We start from the raw sequence: 26,783 nt of genomic DNA on the forward strand, positions 1-26,783 counted from the left end.
TGTGTAGTACCTTCCTGCGTCTGGAACTTTTGAACCCTGGCTTGTAGACCTTGTATAAATATATACCTTTCCTTGTTTCCTTTTATGCCATCCACCATATAGAACATTTTGTTTTGTTGCTATTTAGATATCATTTTTATTCTTAAAAATAGTCCTTGAAATATTTTTAATGTTCTTAGTATATTTTAGTTACCTAGTTATTAGAATTGCTCTTGTAGTCCAATTTAAATTGTATTATCATTTAAAATCTTGTCTTAACCCTGTAAAACAACTGCAGGGTATCAAATCAAGTCTTCCCGTTCTAGAAGAGCACAATATCCAAAGCATCATGACCTTAGAGCAGAACCATAGAAAAATTAATCTATGCTGTTCTTTTGTGGTTTAGACTGTGGTTTCCTAAGAGACCAGTCATGACAACTGAGGTTGTACATGGAATTTTTTCCATAGATGACAGGTTTGAACTGCTAGGGTCTTGGGCATTAAGTTCTCAGCAAAAGGCATCTATGACTGGAACAGTTCTACCTAAAGCCTTCTATTTTATACCTGTGTTTGATGACTTGTGGTAAAAGGACCTAGTGCCTGGAGACAGCAAAGGAGCAGCCAAAATGGCATGGAGTAGTCCTAAATAGTATATATATTAACACAGAACTGAATGTTAGTTGCATTGTTTTTATTCAATCATTTAAAATAACATACGTTTCTCTGAATGTTATTTAGCAAGTTCTTACTTGCCAAACTGTGCACCTAGTGCTGCGCTTAGAGTAAGGTTACTGCTGCTGCTTTTTCTTTTTTTAACGAGAAGAATTAGAAATTATATGTATAGTTTGTGTATATAGTTTTTAAGTAGGTGAGACTTGATAGTTCTCATCACTTTTGTCAGAAAATGTTCGGAGCCCCTCTGTATACCGAGGTGGTTCCCGAGGTCAGCAGTGGGAAGGCTATCTAGGTTGGATATTTTTCAGCTCCTTGCTGCTGGTAACACCCTTGAATGGTCACAGCTTTGCTAGAAGATTCGATTTCCATAGGGGCCACTTTGTTTTCCTTAGGGCAGCCAGAAGTTGAGTGCCTTCACTTCTTAGCCGAGTTAGGATTTTTCATTATCATGGCAGATGGCCCTTTCCAGGGAGGCGTTAGAGGCCAGAGGCCAAGGAAGAACGCTGTAATATTGACTGCTTAGTGTGGTAATATTATCCCTGATAGTCTCTGCTGAACAGGCCAACTGTCCCAGTGGCCCATCCACACACTGCCTGTGGAACTTGCTCTAGAGGCCATCTGCATTGCTCAGGTTCTATCTGGGCTTGATATGCTAACGAATGCAAAGCTGATCAGAAAAAAAAAAAAAAAAAAAGTGGGGGCATCTTGAATCGCCTTAAATAATTTCAGTTGAAAAAACAAAGGAAACTACCTCCTCCCTTTGTCCCTGTTTTGCAGTTTCTGTGTCCCTTCAGTGGAACACATTTGTGTCGTATCTAATAATTAAATATAGAAGGATCGTACTCTTCCAGTTTTCGAGAAGGCTTGCTAAACCGATGGCTTGAAATGATTTTCGCTGTTTGATTTTGGCATCTCGAAGGTAAGCTTGCCAAACTCTGGCATAGGAATGAAGCACGAACTTTACTGTGCGTGTTTGCGGTGAGGGGGTGGGGAGTGGAGACTTATTTTCTCTGCTAAAATTTTCGCGTGCGAATTGGGGGAACGGGGATTTGCAGAGGTTTGATGGAAGGCTGGTGTGTTCACTGAAGTAGGTGTGATCGCCCGCACCTTTTCTGGGAGGGTGGACGGTAGGGGGGATGGGGGGGGTAGTTTGGAAGGATGAAAGAAAAGATAGAACTGGGACCAGCTGGCTTCCTACCCAGGTGTTAGCGTGATCCCCGACGCGGTGCCCCGAAAAGGGGCTTCGAGCCGGGGTGCAAAGCTGCAGCGGGTGCTGAGGCCAAGAATCTAGGAGAAAAAAAAAGAAAAGAGGAGGGGGGTGGCTACTCCAAGGAATGTGCGGCATGCGGGGAGCCAGACCCAACCATTGCACCGGAGCGGGGGCGCCGGCGGCTTCCCCGGCCGCGTGGCCCCCGCCCCGGCCCCGAGCCCGGGAGGGAGCGCCTGGGGGCCGGCCGGCGGGCCGGCGGGGCGGCGGGCGCGGCGCCGGGCGAGAGGGCGGGGAGGCGCGGGTGGGCCTGGGCGCGGCGCGAGGCGGTGCGCGGCCGCCTCCCCGCCCCCGGCGGGCGCGCTCTCGGGGCGGTGGTTGAGGCCGCGGTAGGTGGGGACGCGGCGGCGCTGCTCCTCCGCTGCCGCCGGGAGAGTCCGCGGCGCCGCCAGCTCCGCGCGCGAACTCCCGTCCATGGCACGCAGGGCGGCGGCCGCCCGAGCTGCCCGAGTCCTGCCCGCCGCCGCCGCGCCGCACTTTTAGGCGACTCGGGAGGTCGAGGGCGGAGGAGAAGTCAGCCCGGAGCTGCAGCCCCCGCCGGCCGCCGCCGCGCGGCGAGAGGGAGTTCCCGGAGCGGCAGCGGCCCCGGCCGGCCCCCTCCCTGCGCCCTCCCCCTCGCGGCGAGGCTGCCCCGCGCCCGCCGCCCGCGCCCGCCGCGATGATCTTCCCCAGCAGCAGCGGCAACCCCGGGGGCAGCAGCAGCTGCAGGACACCCTATCGCAAGCAGGTGAGGCGGCGGCGGGGATGCCGCGCGGAGGCCGGCCACCCCGATCTACAAAAGGCGGCAGCGCCCGGCCAGACTCCGCTGTCCTCCTCGGAGGGACCGGGCTGGGCGGTGACCTTGTTTCGCAGGAGGCGGCCCGCGGGGACGGCTCGGGCCGTTGACCTTAGCTGGGGAGATGCCCTCGCTCCCGCCGGCCGGGCCGGGCAGGACGCGGAGGAAGGGGAAGGGGCGGCGGCGCGGCGAGAGCAGGAGCGCTCCGGGCTGGGGGCTTCGCCTAGCTCTGCAACAAGTTTGGGTTTTTTTCTGGAAACCTTTGTGTGTGTAAGAGTAAGATAATAAGTCGTAACATTGGGCTACAACAGTCTTCACTTGGAACCTCAAAGAACCTACCCGATTCGTACTAAACCCGGAAGACCAATATGTGTGTGTGTGTGTGTGTGTGTGTGTGTGTGTGTGTTCGCGCGCGCTCCCCCTCCCATTTATATATTAAAAAAAGAAAGAAAAAGAAACAGGAACTTCTACTGTCACTTTCTCAAGGTTTTCAGTTTCCAGCAGCAAAGGGGAATCCTGTGACATCTAGTTGCAGAGATACTTGGATAAGCCTGAGTCATACACATGCCTTTTCCTATTTTAATACCGTTTCATACATTTTTTAACAGATTGAACTCCAAAGGCACTTTAGTGGTTAGATCAAAATCCCCTGCCGGGAAAATGAGTGGAGCTGGAAGCTTATATTCATAGCCTTTTGTTTTGTTTTTCATCTTTGTTTTTAAAAGAAGGTTACTGAAGCCATGTTGTGATAAATCTCACAGAGCCTTTCAGCAGCAGCAAAAACAAAACGTAGCCTTAAATTATGTAAAAAATGTGCAGGTCTGTTTAGAAAAGGTTAAACTGATTTAGAGGTCAGTGGCAAGATGCTTGTTGAGAAAACAAAAACACGATTGCAGATATTTTTCTTCCATAATGTATCTCTTGTCTACATCCTTAGCCACTGAGACAAATCAATTAAGTTATTACCCCCATAATGATTCAATCAAACTGTATCCTTCCATGCAGACCATGGCTCTGTTAAGATCATGACAGATGACAGCGATGCCTGGTGGCTTTCCTAAAGGCGTTCACAGGGTTATTGATTATGTTTAGTCCTTTTTGTTCTCAGACTCATTTTGGGGGAGGGAAGGCATGTCTTAGCATAAGTATGTCTGAAAGTGGTCCTAATTTTCTGAACAGAGTGACAGTGTCCAAAAGTATTGTTTTCTGGCCCTTGTATCTTTCACTTGTTAGCTTCCCCTTAAAAAGACAGTAAACACACCTAGTCTGTGTTCCCTTCCTGCCCAAGTAAATGGAACTTTTACCTGGCTTAAGAAAAGTCCCTCCTTTTAATTAAAAAAAAAAAACAAAAAACTGCATTTGTGTCTTGGTTGAAGTATAGACTAAAATTGTCAAGATTCAGAAACCGGCATCTCTGAACTCTTCCTGTGGCCTCATTTAAAAGAAATACCTGAGATCCAGTACACTTACATCAACTTCATAAACGAAGCCAATTTACAATGAATATTCTCCTGAACCCTCCTCCCCCACCCACCTCCCTCTACCTGAAAAGATGGCTAATTATGTAAGGGCCTTGTGTATTCATTTATTTGTTGTCAAAACCCGGCGGGGTGTTAGCTCTGAAATGGGGAAAAAGCTCTGAGGGCGAGGCCTTTTGCTGTGAGGGGCTGGAGGTTTTGTGTGTGGAGGGGGACAGCCTGCTGGTCTGGAGCACGCTGATAAGATGCTCTTCTTTTCACTGAGCTCTCCTTAGATTCAGAGACTAAAAGGGCTGACTGAATCAGAAAAACAAACAGACTCTTTTTTTCTATAGGCGAAGAAAGAAATGAATGTGTAGGCATTATACAGACACAAGACCCTGGGTACCAGTGGTATTTTGAGTCAAAGGTTTCTTTTGTTAGTATTTAGCCATTCACTGGGAAAACACACTTCCAGCGCGGGGACCTGGTTACCATGAGTGACTTTGTGATCTCATCCTGGCATAGTCTAAATGGGAAGTCTAATTAATGCTTCTTAGAAGATTTTGTGGTATCAAGCTTGCACCTTTCAGTTCACATTACTCTGTTCATTTAGATGAAAGAATAGGTACGTTTTAGGTGTATAGTGCAGTTTGAGTTTAATGTAGAAATATATAATCAGCTGTTAGAGCTGATTCAAGATAACTTGCCTGAGGAAAACACTGAATGTGAGGAATACTTGAAAATCACCTTTGGAAAAAAATAAGCCAGAGTCACATTTGTATTATACATATATATTAGTGGCAAACCATCATTGAGCATCTTACAGCCTGTGGATTGCTGTTCTCAGTGCTTTGGGTGGATTAACTCATTTAGTCATCTTGACAGTCTTACAGGGCAGGTAATAATATCTTTATTTTTACAGTTGAGGAAACTGAGACATAGTTTAAGTTCCGTGCTCAGTCTGTATGACCCAAAGCGCAGAGCCAGGATTTGGACCCTGGCAGTCAAGCTCTTTAAACTACCACACCTCGGCAGCCTGCGTATCACGTGCACATTTCAATGAAAACTCAGAGCTTCTCCACATCACTGCCCATCACCCTTCTAGTCTCAGAAAGTCTGGTTTAGGGATTCCTCCCACCTTTCTGGACTGTGGGCTGGGGTACAGGGTGGAGGGATGGTAAGGGAGTTGAAGGTGAAGAATGATGACGTGGATGACTTGGATAGTGAGTTCAGAATATTGGGGATTGCCATCAATGTCAAAAGATTGCTTTTTGGAGTGATTTTATGATTTCTTCTTAGAACTTTACAAATATTGGAGTCAGCCAGTTTCAGTTAAAGCAGAAGTGGGTGATGCTCATTCTCCTCCTACTCCATGTTGTGTGTGGAGGGCCTCAAGGAGCACTGATCTCTGGCATCATCCAGAATAAACAGGATTTTCCTGTATCACAGGCCTACGAGCTTGTTAGAAATACACCTGCTCGGCTCGGGTCAGAGTAAGATGCTTTGAGTGGAGTGATAACCCAGGAGGCAGTATCTAGGCAAAGATTGCTGGCTCTAGTCTCAGTGGAAAAGCCTGTGTGGCCAATTATTGTTAACTGTGACTTTCAGATATAGGATATTAAGCAAACCTAGTCTGATTATATGAGAACACCCCACAACCAAAATGAAAACCACTTCTGTAATTGTGAAAATATTTTAGTATGTTTCCGTCGAAAAAGTGCTTTGTGCTGAAAAGGCCTTAATTAGAGAAAATAAATATTTCCATTTTATTTTCAACTGTTTTATTAAGTACTTCCCCCTTGGTGTTTCCTTACTTCCATTATGGAACTGCTTTCTTGAGGTAGTTGACTCAGTTATGTCATATGCTTGGTTTTTTACAAATTGAGGCATGTCCTTCTTTAGGGTTTTGAGAAAGTCTTCTTTTTTTGCCCGGTGGTTTGCAGTTGGGTCCTTTGGGGTAGAGGAGTGAATATAAGAATTTGCGTGTGTGTGTTTCTTTTCTTTCCAAATGATCTTGCCAACCAATAGCTGTACTTGATAAGAGTTGCTAACTTTTGATGAGTGAAGTACTTGTCTCCTCAGTTTAAATAGATTTACACAGTTTGCTGCTTTCTTGAAGATTAACTGGGTGTAGCTGCACGTGAAGAATTCAACAGTGATTCAGTATTTGGCCGTGTTAGAGGATGACATACAAAGCTGGTGATTAATCCTCTTCAAGCAGTTTCTGTTCACAGCAATTTATGTGTAGTAGATTGGGTTTTTGTTAAAGTTTGAAGATTAAAGTTGTTCAGAGAAATGTTTAAATGAACACTGAATGAGCCAGTTCCAATTTATTGTGTTTTTTGTTTGTCTGTTTTAAAGAAAGTAAACCTCAAGCCACTGATATTGGAGGTTTTTTTTAGAAGAAGTTAGCAGATAGTTAAATTGGTATCCAGAAGATACCAATTCCTGGTTCTCTACTAGGCTGTTCCAATGTGTTTGTGATTCAGTAGTCCTTATGCGTCGAGGTAATGTTTGAAATAAGAATCCATAGCCATTTGGAAAGTATGGAATTCATCATTAGTGATATCCAATTTTTTCTCTAGGTATCCCTTTTGGCATCTCACCACATTTTCCATAGTTCACGTCAGGTTTTAAACATGTTTCTTGTTTTTGCTCTTTCCTTCCTTTTAGAGTCTACTGTTAACTGGGCTCACCATATATTGGTAATACTTTGCAAGCCCTTTCTTGGAGGAGTGGCGGGGAGACTGTCTCGTCCAAGTTTCTGAGAATGTATTTCCAAAGCACTCTGCCAATAAATATTTAAAGATATATATGATATCCCCTCCCAACCTCAGCTATATTTAATCTTCACAACGGCCGTGTAAAGTAGGAAAAGGTCAGGAATTTTGAGGCAGTGAATTTAAACGGCCTGGCTGGTGAAAGCTTGGTCTCTGGAGTCAAAAGCTCTGTCTGCTACCAGGAAAAAGAAGGAAGCTCAGTCAAGAACAGCTGTAGCCCTCTCGACACTTCCCTTTCCTTGGCCTCCCAAAGACATGTGGCGCACAGAGCACCCCAGATTTCGGCTTTGGGAATTCTAGCTCTGTAATTTATTAGTGTTTTTTGTTTGTTTCATGAAGGCCTTTGCTCTAGGGTTGTCAGATAACATACAGGACACCAAGTTAAACTGGAATTTCAGATAAACAATGAATAATATTTTAGTGTAAGTACATCTTGAATATTGCACAGTACTGTGTGTTTTTATTTGCCAAATCCAATAATCCTATCTATTTCTGGGGAACCCAACTCACTTTTTAAAACAAGTTATAAAAGAGATGATAATCGTAAACAAAATTATTTCCATGTTTTCCTCCTAAAATCTTGCCTCTTAGGATATTCCTTGAGCCCCGGTAATGCAGATTTCACATCTTAACTTCATTAACCATCACTCAACCTCACTGAAAGACCCCCCAGCTTAAGTTCTGGCTCTGTCACTTGCCTGCTTTTTCAGTTAACCTCACAAAGCCTCAGTTTCTGTTAAATAAAGATAATAGTGCACACTCCACAGGGTTGTTGTTGTTAATCCTTCTAAGGTGTTATTATTATTAATGTCCCTACCAAGCAAGCACCAGCGGGTGGTCCTGGGAGGCACTGTGTGATCCTGGGGGACCTTGACACAGCCTCTAAGAATGGACTTTGTTTAGAAAGTGGGGGCAACCTCCCAAAGGGTAAGGATCTGGAGCTTGAAAACAAGACTCAACCACATTAAAAAAAAAAAATCCAGAAAAGATGTAGAAAAGAACATCCCACCATATTTTAAGACAGCGGTCCTGTATTATGCTCTTGTTTGCAGAATTTGCCATGTCTTTGGGGAAAGAAAGCCTTTCAACTCTCTGTTCTTTATTTTATGCAAATATATGACTGGAGAATGGGGAAAAAAGAGCATTAGTGACTGTTGTTAATGAAAAATGCTGCCTTTTAATTTGCTCAAAAGCAGACAGATTTGATTATTAGTATATGCATGATGATTTCCTGAATTCTTTCCTTTGTCTTGTTTGTATATTTGGTTTTCAAAGGTGCCATCTTTGCCTTTCTCAGAAAAATAAACATTTTTTTTCTCCTTAGACATCTGTAGGTGTTCAGTGGGTGTTTGTTTTTAAACTCCAGTCTGTAGAGAATGCTTTGCTTAATACATTCTAAAAGCTTGGTAAATTTTAAAATAAGATAGACATAGCATGAGGAAGGAAGTAATAAGCTTTTCCTGAAGTTAGGACAAGGTGGAAACATTAAATGGAGCAAACTAAATTCTGTATTGAAATAATGAATCAATGTAACTATTGTTTTTTAACACTTATTAAATAGCAGCTACAACAAAACTTGTAAATATAGTAGTGCTCTAATAAATAGAAATATATCTTGGCTCCACTTTATTAAGTATATGGATATACAAAGCAATGTAATGTAAACTGGGGAAATCGTATTTACACTTGTTAATTGTGCATACAGTACAGCTTCAAAAATGCATTTTAAAAAAAGAGGCTGAAAGGAAATATGCCAAAAATATTAACAAGTGTTTTCCTCTGTTGGTAGATGGAACCATGAATGATTTACTTTTCATGATTCTCTTTACATTTGTTTTTCAACCTTCCAGTCCCCCTTGGTCTCCACATGAACATACAGTCCTTTGGTTATCAAGAAAAAGATAAAGTGAAAAGAAAAATCTAGAAAATTATACTATTTTTAAGGTTTAAAAATTGCAGTGAAAGTTGAGTTTTCAAGTCAATGAGAATTTCAGCCTAGCGTGTAGGTACTACTTGTTTCTATGTCTGACCTTTGAGATGTGGTCCTTTCCTATTCTTTACAAGTGTCTATGCATTCTTATTTTTACTGCGAATTCCTGTATCACGTTTCTGGAAATCACCTATTTCTGACACATAGTTTTTATATTTATGAACTCAATATTTTCCTGTTTTATACATGCTCAACAAGACTTCTGTACTTTTTAAAAAGCATTTTTAGGACACCACTTTATATGAGTCAGCAAGGAGAAAATATTGCTATATGTATGGAATTTCATTTGCTAGATCACTTTTCAGGAAAGGAGCTATTCAAAATATTGAGGAATTACCTCTGTTTTCTCTTGTTGTTATTTGACTTATAACTGCATTTCAGTACAGCTGTTTTGTGGACAAATTCCCTAACATTTAATTTCTGTACTAAACATGAACCAAGACTGCTCTACTACTCATGTCATAATCCTTTGGATTTTTTTTATCATAAATACTTATGGTTATCTTCATCACACACTTTCTTTTCAGTATAGCTTTTTGAAAGGGCAGTGGGGCTGGAGAAGTGGCTTCCTCACAGATAGCTGTAATATATAATGGGGCAGTGAGGGTTTCTGTAAGAATCATTAAAGCTGTTACTTTGTAATCCAGGGGGATTTTCAGTTTATCAGGATATTTGAGGTGAACTCGATAGAGGCTACAGGACTTCAGAGAGAAAGGAGAGAGCCCTGGCAGATGGAAGGAAGAGGTGTTGGGTATGAGGGAGAAATAGAAGGAAAGCAGCATTGCCTCGTTTTGTTGTTTGGTCAAATACCTGAGCTCTTTTAGGGAAAGAGTGAGTAATCTAGGTGAGCTGGACTGCGGAGTAGAGCTTGGGGGGCAGAGCAGGGATAGAGTCAAGCTTGCTAAGGTGTATGAGAGGAGCTGCTGGGCTGTGCTCAGTTGTGTCCAACGTAGCCCGCCAGGCTCCTCTGTCCGTGGGATTTTCCAGGCAAGAATACTGGAGTGGGTTGCCTTTCCTCCTCCAGGGGATCTTCCCGATCCAAGCATCGAAGCTGTGTCTCTTGTCTTTCCTGCATTGGCAGGCAGATTCTTTACCACTTTGCCACCTGGGAAGCCCAGATGAGAGGAGAGCCCTAGCTCAAAAGTATTGGCGACAGTTGAGACAAAGCTGTAAAATGGAGTAATAGCTGTGTGAACGTAATAGATGGAGTGGATTCAATTTATTGCACAGAGAGAATTGACAGGATTTAGCTGGTGACTGGTTGGAGGTGGCATTGGTGAAAAAAGAATCTTGTCTTGAATGAATGGGGAAGTGAAGTTTCTGCTCCATTACTTGCTCTGGGCTCAGTGATAAGATAGAATTCAGCCATTCTCTTACAAGGATTGTCTACATTTTTTAAGGCACAAAAATTAATTGGAGAAGGGTGTTAGGTTCTAAATTCTAGTGACATTCAAAGTCCAGACACCAGAGATGCAAAGGGTCCTTCAGTGTCCATGTCAGTCTCTTAAGGAAGAATCATCCAGGCGAAAAGGCTAGTGGCACCTTGTGCAAACCTCTTCAAGAACTCATTTTGGATCCAAGAGATGGTTGTAAATATTTTTACTGGTTCCCTGAGATTGTCTTAAAGTTAGTGTAGAGACTTTGTCACATGGGTGTGCTCATTTCATGTTTGGCCTGGATCCTCGCATTCTTTGGAGTACTTATCCAGCAGGTTGTTTGTTGATAGTACATGTCATTTATAACATCTGTAGTATAACAAGTGCATTTGGTTATACTAAATATTCCCACCCATACAGAAGTATGGAAGATGGCAGGTTGGGTGGCAAAGGGGTTAGAGAAGTCACCCTGCCACAATAAATTAGTTTCTGAGGAAAGACCGTAAGCTTGGTTTGGCCATTTTAATTTGGCCACACAAATCACACATTACCACCCTTCCCACCTGCCAACTGTAGGCAGAAATTTCCAACAAGAAATACAGAACTAGGCAGGAAGCTCAGAACCTCCTGAAACTTAATAGAAGGCACATTGGAACAGGTTAAAGCAGTTCAGGAAGAGAGGGTGTCCAGAAGGATCTGGACAGACCTAGGGGAGCACAGGTTTGAGAACCTGTGGGAAGAAGGATGAGCATTAGGCAAAGCGGGGGAAAGAAACGGCAAAATATTGGGAGAATCAAGAGATTATCACAGAAGCCTAAGAAGAGCGGAGTCTCTAGAATAGCTGGTCAGCTCTCTTTGTGTTGCCTAGAAGACAATGATGTAGTAGAGGGCGTTGGGAATGTCCATTGGAAGGTTTTTGAAAGCACTCAAGATGGAAGTTTCAGTAGTTTGTGTGTGGTAGACAGGGAAGGGGATCAGGGGTGAGCACGGAAGAAGCACATGCCAAAGAGTGTAAGGAATGCGTAAGTGAAGAGGGTGTGTCTTTAGAAAAATTGGATGTCCAAAGGCAGAGTCCCTTTAGACAATATTGACGCAAGATTATCTTAGTATCTGACTGGTTGTAAGTAGAGCAAGGTAATAGAAAGCACAGAATAGCTGGAACTAGGTCTTATTTTCTTTGTTATTTTTTAAGAAAGATTGAGGTTAGTCTTATAGGAAAGGGATCTGAGAGAATTGCCTGACCATGATACAGGAAAGAGGAGATTGGTTATGCTAGAGATGTTAGGAGGAGTAAGGAGGCCAGTGAAGCACAACCTTTCAAAAGCTTGCATCTCAGTAAAGAGGCTAGGTCATCTGTTATGATTGAAAGAAAAAAAAAAGAGAGAGATTGTAGGCCTAAGGAGTGTAACAGAAGATTTAGAATAGTCGCTCTTGAGAATTTGGTGAGTGTTCAAATAGAGATGGGTAAAAGGATGACTGAGCTATAGTGAGGGCCCCTGGGAAAGCAGGGGTCTGAGTTGGCAGGGTGTTTTGATCCTTCTCCAGCAAGAAATGACGGAAAGCATCTGGGTAATGAGAATGCAAGGAGATCAACCAGTCAATCCTAAAGGAAATCAATCCTGGATATTCATTGGAAGGACTGATGCTGAAGCTCCAGTTCTTTGGCCACCTGATACCACCTAAGAGCCTACTTGTTAGAAAAGACCTTGGTGCTGGGAAAGACTGAAGGCAGAAGGAGAGGGGATGACAGAGAACAAGATGACTGGATGGCATTGCCGACTCAATGGACGTGAGTTCGAGCAGACTCTGGGAGATGGTAGGGAACAGGGAAGCCTGGCGTGCTGCAGTCCATGGGGTCACAAAGGGTCAGATACAACTGAGGGACTGAATAACAACAACAAAAGGGATTAGGTGTGGAAATTGAGAGTATTTTTATGAAGGTTAAAGGAGACAGGTGAGATCAAAAGAGACACTGAATTTGGAGAACAGGGAATATCCTGGGGATCCTGGTAAGATAAAAAGGTAAGCCCCTGAGAGTCAGGGAAGGGGAGTGATCTTGAAGAAGTAGTAGTCCCAAGATCTTAATCTTGTAGAGTTATTGGGAGAATTAAATAAGGTGATACCAGTGTGTCTGCCTGGAATACCAGAAATGCTCAGATGGTTCTAATCATTAAGATGTGGCTCTTGTATAGTTTTTACCTCCCTAAAACCACTGTTCAGATATTTGTGTAAATCAAAGCATATATCAAACAGACTTCAATCATGAACCACAAACCAAAATAATTCATGTTTTCAACTGAACCACAAGCTGAAATTAAGTTTTAAAACATACCATCAAACTATTTCAAAACATTTTAAGTTGCTTTTAAGGAAAAAAAGGTGGACATGGGTGTGGATCCCAACTTCATCATTTATTCTATTGCTGTGAACTCATTTCTTAAACTTCCTGGGTCTTGATTTCCTCAGTGGCAAAACGAAGTAAAATAGTTACTTAATGTAATTGAGATGATTCAATGAAGTCATAGGCATGACAGCACTTGACCCATTATCTGGCACAGGTGCTCTGTCTTCACTTCTTCCTTAGGATATCGCCTAACAAGTTACTTTACGCAAGAGGATCTCAGTGGATGGATCACAAAGTGATAATATTAGTGGAAGATTGTGATCATTCTATTCATTAGTAGAAAATACTTTTTGAGGAGAAAGATCTAGAAGGATAACTCAGTTGTCATTGATAAATGGAAATGATTCTTACATTGTCCTTTACTTCCTAGAGTAAAAGGTCAAGGGATTAATGACAGACTTTATGACAGAGAAACACTACAGAGATATTGTTATGGCTTCTGAAATGGGTGCCCTTTCCAACTATTACATGAGTATTTTGTTTCCTTCAGCATGTGATTCTAAGTTTATAAAGTCTTATCGTTCAAAGCTGCTTTTCCCAAATTGTGTCCTCTAAGATTCTGGAGTTCTTTTAAATGTTAAAAGTGTTCTGGAATTAAAATATTTAGTGTTCAAAGAAACTTGGGAAACACTACATGCTATATAGTGTTACTGTCTTAGAGAGTAATAGTGGAAATCAGCATTAAAAAGTCTGAGAAGTCCTACAGTAAAGACTTTTGTCCAAATTTTGTTTCTCATTGTTTCCAAAACTATTTGATCGTGGTACCTAGAATATTTACTAGACATTCTGTGGAACAATTTGGGAAACACTTTTTTAAAGGAACCCTTTGGCCTGTTAGAGTTGGAAGGGACTTTAAAGATGGTTTAGTCCAACCCATGTAATTTACTAAGGAAATTAGAATCCAGAGACGCTGAATGGTTTGTTCAAAATCTCAGTTCTAAGGCCTAGATCTTTTGACCCTGAGTGCTCCATCATCCTGCCTTCAGAATCTTGACTTTTCCAAGATTCTGTGGCACACCTTGCACCAGTGTTTTCAGAATTGTTTTCATATGATGTTTTTTTATTCTGTGAACAAGTAAGTCCTTAGGGATGGTATGCTATGTGTTACTTTCAGACAAAGTAAATTAGTATCTGCCATCTGTTATCTGTTTTGTTTTTAATTGCTCCTCTTTTAAGTTTAGTTTTCCCACCTATTTTATTATTTCTTGCAGCATTTACGAAATCTAGATTACTGACTTGGGAAATCAATCTAGTTTTAAATATCAGTGATCTAGAAAACCCACAGGTTCTAATTATTAATGAACATTCTTTTGCCCTCTAATTTTGATTTGTCTTTTTCACCTAATTGGCTGTGGGTAGACAAATTTACATATTTTTAGCCCCTTCCTGCCTGACTTATTACAGCATGCAAAATTTGCTCTGTGGTTTCTAGGTTAAGTTCCTGTATAGAAGAAACCACAGTTTAGACTTTACAGTGCTGCTGTGTGCTAAAGGCCCATCTAGGACACAGTAAAATATGCTCTTTAAAAATCTAAATGACCAGTTTGTTGCCCTCTGTTACCATTATGATCTTTTAGGTGCTAATAGTTCACTTGGAGAGTTTCTCTTTTTATGTATCTTAAGGTTTGTAGTTGCGTAGTTTAAAGAAAAATGGGTGGGTCCCTGTCAGAAACCTGCACTAATTTTTTCTGGTGTCTGCAACATGAAAATTTATTCTAAATGAATCCTGTAATGTGATACTAGTGTTCTGGATGAAGTGATATGAAATAATGTCTGTAATATCATATGTATCACAAAAGGAGCACAGAATATTAGTAAAGGACCTTAGAGGTGAGGATATTTCAACATCACTCAGCTTATCTGTAACAAAGCCAGGAGTAGAACTCGTATATCCTGACTACAGTGCAGTTTGAACCTTTGCAAACAAATTCATCTTGGATTATCATTCATTCAATCAGTATTTTATGGGCCAAGTGCAGTGTTAGTTCTGAAGGGAATAAGAAATTAATGGTTTTACTTCTCAACATCATAGTGAAATGGGAGCTATGGAGCAGGTATAAATAACTAGATAAGGTAGAAATGAATCAGTAACATAAGAGGTGTAGCTATTTAAGAAGTGCACGGTGTAAGAACATGTGTAACCTAGCTATCTTGCTCTCAGTTCACTTCAGTGGCTCAGTTGTGTCCGACTCTTTGTGACCCCATGAATCGCAGCACGCCAGGCCTCCCTGTCCGTCACCAACTCCCAGAGTTCACCCAAACTCATGTGCATCGAGTCGGTGATGCCATCCAGCCATCTCATCCTCTTTCATCCCCTTCTCCTCCTGCCCCCAATCCCTCCCAGCATCAGGGTCTTTTCCAATGAGTCAACTCTTCGCATGAGGTGGCCAAAGTATTGGAGTTTCAGCCTCAGCATCAGTCCTTCCAATGAACACCCAGGACTGGTCTCCTTTAGAATGGACTGGTTGGATCTCCTTGCAGTCCAAGGGACTCTGGAGAGTCTTCTCCAACACCACAGTTCAAAAGCATCAATTCTTTAGCGCTCAGCTTTCTTCACAATCCAACTCTCACATCCATATGTGACCACTGGAAAAACCACAGCCTTGACTAGACAGACCTTTGTTGGCAAAGTAATGTCTCTGCTTTTGAATATACTATCTAGGTTGGTCATAACTTTTCTTCCAAGGAGTAAGCATCTTATACTTTCATGGCTGCAGTCACCATCTGCAGTGATTTTGGAGCCCTGAAAAATAAAGTCTGACACTGTTTCCACTGTTCCCCATCTATTTCCCATGAAGTGATGGGACCAGATGCCATGATCTTCGTTTTCTGAACGTTGAGCTTTAAGCCAACTTTTTCACTCTCCACTTTCACTTTCATCAAGAGGCTTTTGAGTTCCTCTTCACTTTCTGCCATAAGGATGGTGTCATCTGCATATCTGAGGTTATTGATATTTCTCCTGGCAATCTTGATTCCATCTTGTGCTTCTTCCAGCCCAGCGTTTCTCATGATGTACTCTGCATAGAAGTTAAATAAGCAGGGTGACAATATACAGCCTTGACGTACTCCTTTTCCTATTTGGAACCAGTCTGTTGTTCCATGTCCAATTCTAACTGTTGCTTGCTGACCTGCATATAGGTTTCTCAAGAGGCAGGTCAGGTAGTCTGGTATTCCCATCTCTTTCAGAATTTTCCACAGTTTATTGTGATCCACACAGTCAAAGGCTTTGGCATAGTCAATAAAGCAGAAATAGATGTTTTTCTGGAACTCTCTTGCTTTTTCCATGATCCAGTGGATGTTGGCAATTTGATCTCTGGTTCCTCTGCTTTTTCTAAAACCAGCTTGAACATCTGGAAGTTCACGGTTCACGTATTGCTGAAGCCTGGCTTGGAGAATTTTGAGCATCACTTTACTAGCATGTGAGATGAGTGCAATTGTGCGGTAGTTTGAGCATTCTTTGGCATTGCCTTTCTTTGGGATTGGAATGAAAACTGACCTTTTCCAGTCCTGTGGCCACTGCTGAGTTTTACAAATTTGCTGGCATATATTACTCTAATTGACCTGAATTTAGACTATTTGACATTTAGGTGCATTTGACTTGGTTCTGGGATAGAAACAAGATTCTCAGTTGGCCCATTTTGTCATTGTGTTGGTTGTCATGTTAGAGTTACTGTACCCTTTAACTGACTGTAATAAGCTGCTTACTGGGCTTCCCTGGTGGCTCAGATGGTAAAGAATCTACCTGCAATGCAGGAGATCCAGGTTCAATCCCTGAATTTGGGAAGATCCCCTGGAGAAAGGAATGACTACTTACTCCATTGTTCTTGGCTGGAGAATTCCATGGACAGAGGAGCGTGGAGGGCTACAGTCCATGGGGTCACAAAAAGTCGGACATGACTGAGCGACGAACACACACACACACACAGACACACAAACACACACAGTTTATTAGGGTGTAAAGTAGAGTAGAAAAGACACAAAAGTATATCTTTCATATTCTTGACATTAATTCATTGCCAAATTTGTTTTAGTTCTCTAAAAGAGGAGTGGGAAAGGTAGAGAGCACAAAGAGAAATTCAGGCAAAAGTAGTACTAATTCAGTTTCTAAAAGGCTCTTCTTTTCATTATTCACTAGCTGAATGTTTGAAGAATTGGAAAATATAGTATTTGTAGAGCTAGGATTGTTGACAGTCAAGGAAATAATAAATAAAAGTTTACATAAAAGTGGCTCATACATTTTATAGAGTATCTATGGCCGGGGTCAGCACATAGTTTTCTGTGAAGGGCCTAACAGTAAGTATTTTAGGCTTTGCAGGCTGTAAGGGCTCTGTTACAATTACTTAGCACTGCCTGTGGCTTCCAGAACGCCATAGAGAATGCTTTCAAATGGGCTGTGTTCCAATAAAACTTTATTTACAAAAGCAAGTAGCAAATGAGATTAGGCCTCTGGACAGTAGTTTGCAGACCCCTGATTTATAGAATCCTTTATTCATTGACTCTTTTACCAAAAGGTGCACAGAAAGAATTGAAAGAAAATGACATTCAAACCAGAAGTAATGATACTTATTAGCACCATCAAAATAGAGAATAAAAACCAAGTGAGTATAGGTTTGAGTCTTAGCTTTGATCAAAAGGTTTTAGATTAAAGACTCAATCTTGACTAGATATTTCGTTTGGTTCCATTTGGGGAGGCTTCTTTCGTGTATCTGTATAATCAATACTACCTTGGTCTTTTTTTTTTGAGAATCCCTAAATCTTAGTCATCATTCTGAAATGGTGAGACAGAAAGCTGTGATAAAATAGAAATAACATCCTAGGAGTAAAATATTAATTTTTTTCCCTTAAAAATATTTTTTGCCTTAATTTCCTATAGCTGCCATAACAAAGTTCCACCGGCTGAGCTATTAAACAGTAGAAGTTTCTTTTCCCACAGTCTGGAAGATAGACAGCCAAGATCGAGGTGTTGGCAGGGCCACATTTCCTCTGACGTGTTAGAGAAGAATCTTTTCAGGCCTCGTTCCTAACTCCCGTCTTCACATAACATTCTCCCTGTGTGGATGTCTATCTCTTTGTCTAGATTTTGCCTTTTAATAAGGACACTAGCCATATTAGAATCCACCCTAATGACCTCATCTTAACTCAGTTACCTTTGTAAAGGCTCTGTCTCAAGTAAGGTCACATTCTAAGATACTGGGGGTTAGAACTGCAATGTATAAGGTTTTTTTTTTTTTGGTGGGAGGACAAAATTCAACGCACAACAATCTGATACCAGACTTGCATTCACCTGGAATTGCATTCATCTGTTGGGTTCCCTGGTGGACCCAAAATAAAGGTAAATTGCTTTGTGACTCACTCGTGGTCACCTTGGCTTTCATAACACAAACGTTAGTTATCCTGGTGGCCCTCTTGTATATAATATATAGATGATTTTTGTTCTGTTGTGTTTAACCTGTAAGATAAAAGATACTTCTTGACAGAAATAGTTTAAACATGCACATGGCTAGGGATGTGTCCATTTCCAGCCCAAGTCTTCCAGGACCTTGAGGAACTAACTGCTGTGTCCCCAGTCTGCTTTGCTCAAGTTCATACCTGCCATTCCAGTCAAAGTTATTAATACTTCCCGTGCTTTCTGAAGTGTGTTTTTCCTTCTTCTCCTCCACACTTTTGTTAAGCTGTCACATATGGCTATGGAACTCTGTCCTCTCCTTTTCAAGCTCACTTCCCTGTCTTTTGGAAGTTGAAGTTCAAGTTCTGCCTCCTCCAGGATGATGATCCCTGTGATCTCTTTTTTCCTGCAGTTCCTGCTGTTACATGAGAGCAGAATTCTGATGTGATAGTTTTCCATCGCCCACATCTCATCTTGGATGTGTGTGTGTGGTGTGGAGAAGCGGTAATGCCGTTTATATTCAGAAAGGGATGAATTGCACCGTTACCCATTAAGGTATTAGGTTACCCCTAGGGACTTGGAATGGGAGTGAGTTCCTATAGTTATTAGGTAAATCCTTCAGAACAGGGAGATTCTTGCCATTTGTAAGTTTGTTTTCAAAGCTGTTATAGAGCTGTAGTTCTGTAAGAATGTGGAGTCATATCAGAACTTCTTGAGTCTTATACAAAGATTTAAAGGTGTTCATCCATTCCATTAGAGGTTCCTTGCTTTTGTTATTCTTTCTTTTACCTTTTCTTTCTTTCTTCCAGGACCACTCCACTCCTTTTTTTTTTTTTTTTGACAGATACTAAGGGTGTATCTTAATGGCACCCATTTAAAAAAAGGCTAAATTAATCATTTCTCTTTATCAGAGGATTCCTCATTGTATATATAATTGTTGCTTAATTTCTGAGTTCTCTAACTTTTTGTTTGGATGTGTTTCTCGTTACCCACTAGATTGTTTAAGATCTCTGTGTACATGGAAACTGTATTTCTTTGCAGCATAGTGTTTACAGAGCATAGCATTTTTGCATGCATTATTTGGGCCACAATATTTGCTGATTTCATTGTCAGGTTTTCTTTAAACATTTTATTTCCTTACTGCAAACTACCTCAGTGTGTGAAGTAGACATACTTACCAGTCATTATTTAGGCAAGAATTTATCAGTGACTGGCACTTCTCTATGTCAGGGAAGGTACATTTCTGCCCAGTATGAAGTCGTTGAGTTTATAAAAGCTGCCACTTTCTGAAGTTTGTTTGTTTTACCACATATAGTCACACAAACTTAGGTAAGAATTGAGACAGTTTGTTTGTAAGATGAACAGATGTGGACTTCACTCCCTGACTCTGAATGGGAAGAGCAAGATGTCTTGAAACTGCGCAGGAGGTGCCCTGTGGAGCGCCTTGTCCCAGAGCGTGGCTCCCAGCAGGCGAGTTGATGTTTCTTTGTACCCAGTGAAGTATATGTAGAGCTGGACATTCAACTCCCTCCGTGTCTGTCCAGGAGGAGCCACAAAAACCTCTCACATCTGAGGGAGGGTTAGTAACAAGTGTCAGATCAGGGAACCAGAAATTGCTTGAATCAGCTGATGCAAAAGAGGATCTAGAGGGTGTGACCAGAGAGTGTGCAGTTTTAGAAAGGGGAGACGCCTTTTCCTGCCGGCAAGTCAAAGGATCAAGTGTCATTTGGAAGAGTTTAAAGAGACCTGGTGGGGAGCAAGGGAACAAGATGGCAGCTGCTTTGTGAGTAAGGTAGTCACAGCCAGGGTGCTGGGGCTTAAGTGGGTGAGGGCCTCAGTGCCCTGAATGCTCAGATCAGCTGTAGAGACCAGAGGGTTGACCTTCCAGAGTAGGACGAACACCAGGGTCTTTGAATTTCAAAAGTGTGTTCTCTTGGTTCTATGCATTACATAGGCATTGGACCACATGCATCAGTTTCCTGGGGTGCTTATTAAAAAGATAAATCACTGGGTCCCACTACCTCACTTTCTCAAATGCTGCAGGGACATTTTAAGGGCTCTTGGTCCCATCACTTCATGGCAAATAGATGGGGAAACAGTGGAAACAGTGTCAGACTTTATTTTTCTGGGCTCCAAAATCACTGCAGATGGTGATTGCAGCCTTGAAAGTAAAAGATGCTTACTCCTTGGAAGAAAAGTTATGACCAACCTAGATAGCATATTCAAAAGCAGAGACATTACTTTGCCAACAAAGGTCCGTCTAGTCAAGGCTATGGTTTTTCCAGTGGTCACGTATGGATGTGGGAGTTGGACTGTGAAGAAAGCTGAGTGCCGAAGAATTGATGCTTTTGAACTGTGGTGTTGGAGAAGACTCTTGAGAGTCCCTTGGACTGCAAGGAGATCCAACCAGTCCATTCTAAAGGAGATCAGTCCTGAGTGTTCTTTGGAAGGAATGATGCTAAAGCTGAAACTCCAGTACTTTGGCCACCTCATGTGAAGAGTTGATTCATTGGAAAAGACTCTGATGCTGGGAGGGATTGCGGGCAGGAAGAGAAGGGAATGGCATCACCGACTTAATGGACGTGAGTTTGAGTGAACTTTGGGAGTTGGTGCTGGACAGGGAGGCCTGGCGTGCTGCAGTTCATGGGGTCACAAAGACTCCGACACGACTGAGTGACCGAACTGAACTGAACTGAGCTGAGGTGACTTAAAAGAATGAGCTTGCTTATAAAGCAGTGATCTTTTAAGTCCAGGAGTGATGCAGGCAGTAGTAGATGGGTGCCAAGTAAGAGAATGACATATATATGAGCAACAAGTCAAAATCGGGTCCAAAGAAAAATTGAGGTGTAGCTTTCAAGGCCGACATCAGAATCTAACTGCATTTGTCCCTTGGAACCTTGGTTGTCCAGAGCACTGGACCAGCTGGACTGGTGCATTTGAGCCATTCTGTGTTTCTGTAGGAAACTGGAAATAGTTTCAGAGTTCAGTCTGTAGAAGTGCTGAGCCAGCCAAGATGCCAGGGCCAGGCATAAACCTCAGGGACCAGATGAAAATCTTTAAAATCTAGAATACAGAAAGCTTTTTCTTTTTTTATCCCCTAGTCGAGTTTTTGCCACGCATGTTTTTTTAAGTAGCTGCCTAGGGTGTGTATGCATATTGAGGGGGTGGAGGAGGTATGTATACTGCTAGCTGTGTGTACTTGTTGGGGAGAGGAAATTGCTGAGCATCTCAGAGCCCACATAGCTGTATGTGTGTGTGATAAGAGTGAGCTTCCATTTCTCTGTTTTGTTGACTCTTTTCCTCAACATCTCTGCTCTGCATACAGAGTGGACAAGACTGCCATTGGCAGCAGGGACGGGAAAGGTCCCAGGACTCACACCATTGCTAAGCCTCCCCCCACCAGCTGGACAGCTGTCCAATCAGGAGCAAGTACAGGACCGGTCGGCCCATCAGACAGTATCACCCAAGTGCATCTTTTCTTCTTGCTAAGCCACAGTCCACAAAACTTGGCAGTTACTGTTAATTTTAGTAAACAACATTTGGTTATTAAAACCTCTTCCTAATAAAATTTAGAGATTTACCCAATTCGTATTCAGTCTACTCCTTAGGGAATAGGGCGAAAAGAACCATTAAGATAAAACGAATGGTTATTGTCATCTCACTTGCCTCAGTGTTTTCCCCATCATGACCACCTCCTCAGCCCCATTTACTGCTGCTGCTGGCAGTATTTTGATATTTTTAACTTCTATATTGACAGTCACCGATAGCTCTATCTCTTCCTAAGAGAGAAAAAGCAGTCAGGGAAGACAAGAGGTGGGGTTAGTCTTAGGATTTGATAAACCAGACAGAAAATATCCTGAGATGAACTTGTTGAAAACAGCAACTTGTACACCGTGTAGAAAATATGCTTCTCAATTCTTCAGAGGACATCCAGCTGGGAAGAGTGGTGCACTACAGAGAATATCAATTAGCAAAAAGTACCAGCCCACTGGAAGATAGGTACCTGTTAACAGAAAGAGCGTAGATGGGAATAAGTAATCATAAAATTGTGCAGTTCAGTGGGAAAAAAAGAAAATACTGAGGGAAATTGAATACAACTTGGTATGTGAAAAGACCTGTATGGTTGGTTTGACCATACATGAGTATTAGCCAACTGATTTAACTGCTTAGAGCACTAGGGTTGTTTTACCTACAATTAATAAAATTTGAATATTTAAATTGAGAAATGAAATCATCCTATTGCATGGATATTGAAAGTTCTCATCCAGAAGTTCATCTGTAACTTGAAATTTTAAAAATCAGAACACTTTTTTTTTCCCAAAGGAACATTGTATTCGGTAAGTTGGTTCCTAGATTTGCCAGTCAAAATGTTATTAGCAATAGCTAGATTCCCAGGTTAGCCCCAAAGCCCGAAGTCTTCTAATGGAATTTGAGAACCGGTGGTGGTGCCAGCTTCAGTTCTGAGTCTCCAGTGAGCAGAGGCTTGTCATATGATACCTTCAGTAGAGGAAGAAAATACCTTTCTCACTTCTAATAATCATAGTGAAAAATGTAAATTGGGTGGCCTATTGCACTCTCTCTCCTACCTCTCTGAAGGTTCAACATGACAAAAGTTAGGCACCTCTAATGGAACAAATGTATGTCTTTAAGTTCCCTTGCTGATGCTCATCTCAACTGTTTTAGGTGATGACTATTTTAGCACATCAGATTCAGGAAGTTTGGGGATTTTAAAAGAGAAGCCCCAACCCAAATGCATCTCTAGTTGGAATTTTAAGTGCTAAAACTAATCCAAATGGAAAAGCTCAGGGAGTAGGAAAGTTTTGGTTAGGCCAGCCTTCCCAGGGAGCCTTTCCTGGGTGATCAGCTCCCGCAGTTTCCCTTTCCTTTTGCAGCTTCTTCCACTTTTGAATGCACAGGGTAGTTTACATTTTCAGTTTTCTCCATTCTCTTTACTGTAGCTTTGCAAAGGAGCCTCAGAGTAGGAGGGGAGGGGATTGAGGAGCTGCTTTCCTCTATAAGTCAGTTGCAAGCTTAGGACTGGTGGTGTCTATACTTGGCAGAACCCTCTGGGTACCAAGATGAGAGAGAGACACCGAGAAAGATGAACTCAAATGTAGCTGGAAGTCATTAAGCGCTTCTTCCAAGCTTGGCGTTTTACTGGAGGCCCAGCAGTGATTAGTGTGAGTCTTCATAACTACTCTGTGAGCCAGAATAGACAGTATCACAGTAGAATCCTTAATTTTTTCTTGGCCACATGGTATGGTTTGCAGGATCTTAGTTCCCCACCCAGGGATTGAACCCAGGCCCTCAGCAGTGAAAGTGCCAAGTCCTAACCCCTGCCAGCGAATTCCCAGTATCATCCTTATTTATAGATAAAGAGATGAGATTCAGTTGCCATTTCCTTCTCCAAGGGATCTTCCCCACCCAGGGATCAAACCTATGTCTGCTACATTGACAGGCGGATTCTTTACCACTGAACCACCAAGGAAGCCTCAATATAGTGGTACTGACATACCTTTCTATACATGTTTTGATTATATAAGTACGTTTAGAAGTCTGATTAGGAGAGTCAAGATCAGCCTTTAGAGAAAGTCACTTCAGTGGGTTGAATAGTGGTTCCCAAAACGTGTGTCTAACCAGAAATCCAAAATGTGACTTAATTTGGAAATACAGTCTTTTGCAGATATAATTAGTTAAGGATCTTGAGATTAAAAAGTATTAATAGAATTAGAGTGAGCCTGAAATCCAATGACCAGTGTCCTTATAAGAAGAGGAGAGGACCCAGAGAGACATAGAGAGGTGGCTGTGTAAAGGTGAAGTCAGGTTGGAATTATGCTACCTTGAGAAAAAGAATGGTTGCTCCTGCTGAGTCACTTCAGGCGTGTCTGACTCTGTGCGACCCCATAGACGGCAGTCCACCAGGCTCCCCCGTCCCTGGGATTCTCCAGGCAAGAACACGAGTGGGTTGCCATTTCCTTCTCCAATGCGTGAAAGTATAGGAGCCTCCCAAAATTAGAAGAGACAGGGAGGGAGTCTGCCTTAGAGCCTCCAGAGGGAGCGCTGCCCTGCTAACCCTTGATTTCTCACTTGTGGCCTCCTGAACTGTGAGAGAATAAATATCTGTTGTTATAAGCCATTTGTTGTTGTTGTTCAGTTGCTCTGTTGTGTCCGACTCGTTTGTGACCCCATGGACTGTAGCCCACCAGGCTCCTCTGTCCATGGCATTTTCCAGGCTAGAGTACTGGAGTGGGTGGCCATTCCCTTTCTCCAAGGGCTCTTCCCTACCCAGATGTCGAACCCACATCTCCTATGTCTCCTCCTGTGTCTCCTGGGCAGACAGATTCCTTCACCACTGAGCCACCAGGGAAGCCATGTAAGCTACTAGGTTTGTGGTAATTTGTTATAGAAGCTCTGGGAAACTAATACAGCCATTTCCCACTGTCTCTTCATTTATACTTCACCTTTAGCTTTGATATGGCTTAATGTACATATGTAATGCTTTAGTTACTATACAAATGTAAGTTTTTAATTTCCTGACAGAAACTAATCACACTTAAATTGTTTTAAGATGGTGATACTTATTATTTAATTAACTTTTTTAAAGAATTGAGGTTCATTTCAAGGAGTAGCTTTTTCTTTGTCTAATTTTTTGAAAGCCACGCTGCAGTTGAAGGGATGGCAGGCACGGTTTGGAATTCATCTGAGAGAATTTTATCAGACTACTCAGATGATTCCATTAAGAAGTTAGTCCTCTAAGTAACTCTCTGTCTTATACTTCTCTAATGTTAAAAATCAATTAAAAGGATTGGAGTGAAGGTGTCATTTTTCAATTGAGAGTCTAATAAAGCAAATCCTGGCAAGAATGAATAACAACTGCCTGACCAGATGTGGCCATTACCAAAGGCAGGAGGATCCCAGAGTGATTACATCTTCTTGAAGGTTTATAGTAATTCTGATTAATCTGTTTTGAAAAGACAGATACCCACATATCTCCTGTATCCAAAGGAAATAAGATTAAGATTATTAGGACTCATCTTTTTTGCCAAATTGTAATTCTTACTATCAATCATAATTTGTCTAGCCTCCCTGGTGTTTTTGAAGTCGAAACTAGGAATTTTAAAAGTCCACCTGTCAGAGTTGGGAAATTGTCCCAGAGATGCTTCAAGTCTGGATTTCAGTGAAAATAGAGATCTTGTTTCTGCTACAAAAAGGCTATGATGGATGCCTTCTGTCCCAGATGTCAGACTCCTTTCTCAGACACTTAAGCTCTACCCGTCATCTAGCCCTGGCCAGCTCCTCTCGCCTCTTTACACCCCAGAGATGTTCAGCGTGTCCCATTTAAAGTCCTGCTACAGTTCCATGGTTTCTAACATGTGTCCGCCTATATTTCTTCCCTTTCCACCCACAAAAAGCGCTTGGTCCAGGCTCTGTGCTGTGCAGGATGGGATAATCAGGCAGGATGTGGTTATATGTCCTCAAGGGGCTTACAGGCCAAGGGAGGAGATTTATTCTTTAATTCAAAGGTAGAAATATCTTTAAATACTTTTTAATATTTAAAAATAGAAAGTGTTAAACGTTTGTTAAAATTAAGGTAACTGTGTATTGAGAAGACCTAAAGGAAAGCATGTGGCCTGAGTGTTTTGTAGAGATATTCTTTCAGAGTCATGCTGTACTGTTGGGATGGCGGTAAGAGAGGACATATCACTAAGTTTCACCATTCCTGTAACCACTTTCTTGAGCCAGAAACCTTCAGTTAATCTTTTATTGATGGACGTTAGGAAGATTTTTAATAATCATGACATAGGCAAACTATTCCAGCAGACGTCATTTTCTTAAGGCTCCCAACTCAGTGAAACTCAAGGATACACCCTCCCTTACCTGCATTTTCTCTCTGCTTAGCTCCTAAGGAGGTTGTCAGGCAGACCATATTTCACATCCAGACTGCTACCTCCTCCATGATGCTGGGAAAAATCTCTTAACTTCTGTTTTCTCAGCTGTAACATGGTGAAAATCATACCTCCTTAATTGTGATTTAATGAAAAAATACATACAAAGCATCTAGCTTGGTACCAAAAAAAACACAATAAACGCTCAACAATGTTAGGAATCAGTACAGTGAATAACACTCAGTTTTCTAGAAAAAAATGTTTGCAATAAGTTGTCATGGTTTAAAATGGTGTTTTCCCTTTAGTTTCTGCTTGTTTTGCTGTTTTAAAAGATTGTCTAGATAAATTTGACAGTAAAACGATAAAATATTATAGCCCCAACTAAAACAGGTAAACAAATGGCTAAGCCTCCTCCCCTCAATTAAGAGAAAAATATTGTTCTTGGCATTCTGTCTTTTTCAAGAAAGATAAATGCTAATGAGCTTTTGCATATCAGCTATTATTGCAAGACATGCTTGAATTTTGTAAGAAGAATAAAGATGAAGTTAGAGTCTCCAATGCAGGCAGAGTTTCCATGTGTATTTCTGGGGACAGCAGAGTGAGATAACCTGTCTAAGATTTTAATGGATAAGTTCTGGCTTCAGTATTTATAATTTATATATTACCTTTTGAAAAATGTATCCAGGCAGGATTAAATGACTTTTTAGATCTGTATCTCCTCCTAATTTGCTTGGTAATGGAAGTTCTCCTAAAACTAGGGTGATATTTTAACTTGAACAATTCTTACATAACTGGGAGCAGCTAC

The 26,783-nt window shown here is 41.7% G+C and overlaps 1 protein-coding gene across 7 annotated transcripts in view; it reads left to right on the forward strand.

Moving 5' to 3' along the window:
• Window positions 1-26,783, forward strand: part of RBMS1 (RNA binding motif single stranded interacting protein 1) — a 220,220-nt gene that overhangs the window by 83,996 nt on the left and 109,441 nt on the right. For 2 of the 7 annotated variants that reach the window (XM_027559543.1, XM_027559550.1), the window contains exon 1: window positions 2,229-2,648. The exons of the other annotated variants lie outside the window; for them this stretch is intronic. In XM_027559543.1, the coding sequence (XP_027415344.1) occupies window positions 2,580-2,648 (69 nt within the window). In that variant the 5' untranslated portion in view covers window positions 2,229-2,579. Of the gene's footprint in view, window positions 1-2,228; window positions 2,649-26,783 lie in introns of those variants that run through there. 7 annotated transcript variants of the gene reach the window in all.

Source organism: Bos indicus x Bos taurus, chromosome 2 (assembly GCF_003369695.1).
Source record: "Bos indicus x Bos taurus breed Angus x Brahman F1 hybrid chromosome 2, Bos_hybrid_MaternalHap_v2.0, whole genome shotgun sequence".
Taxonomy (NCBI): domain Eukaryota; kingdom Metazoa; phylum Chordata; class Mammalia; order Artiodactyla; family Bovidae; genus Bos; species Bos indicus x Bos taurus.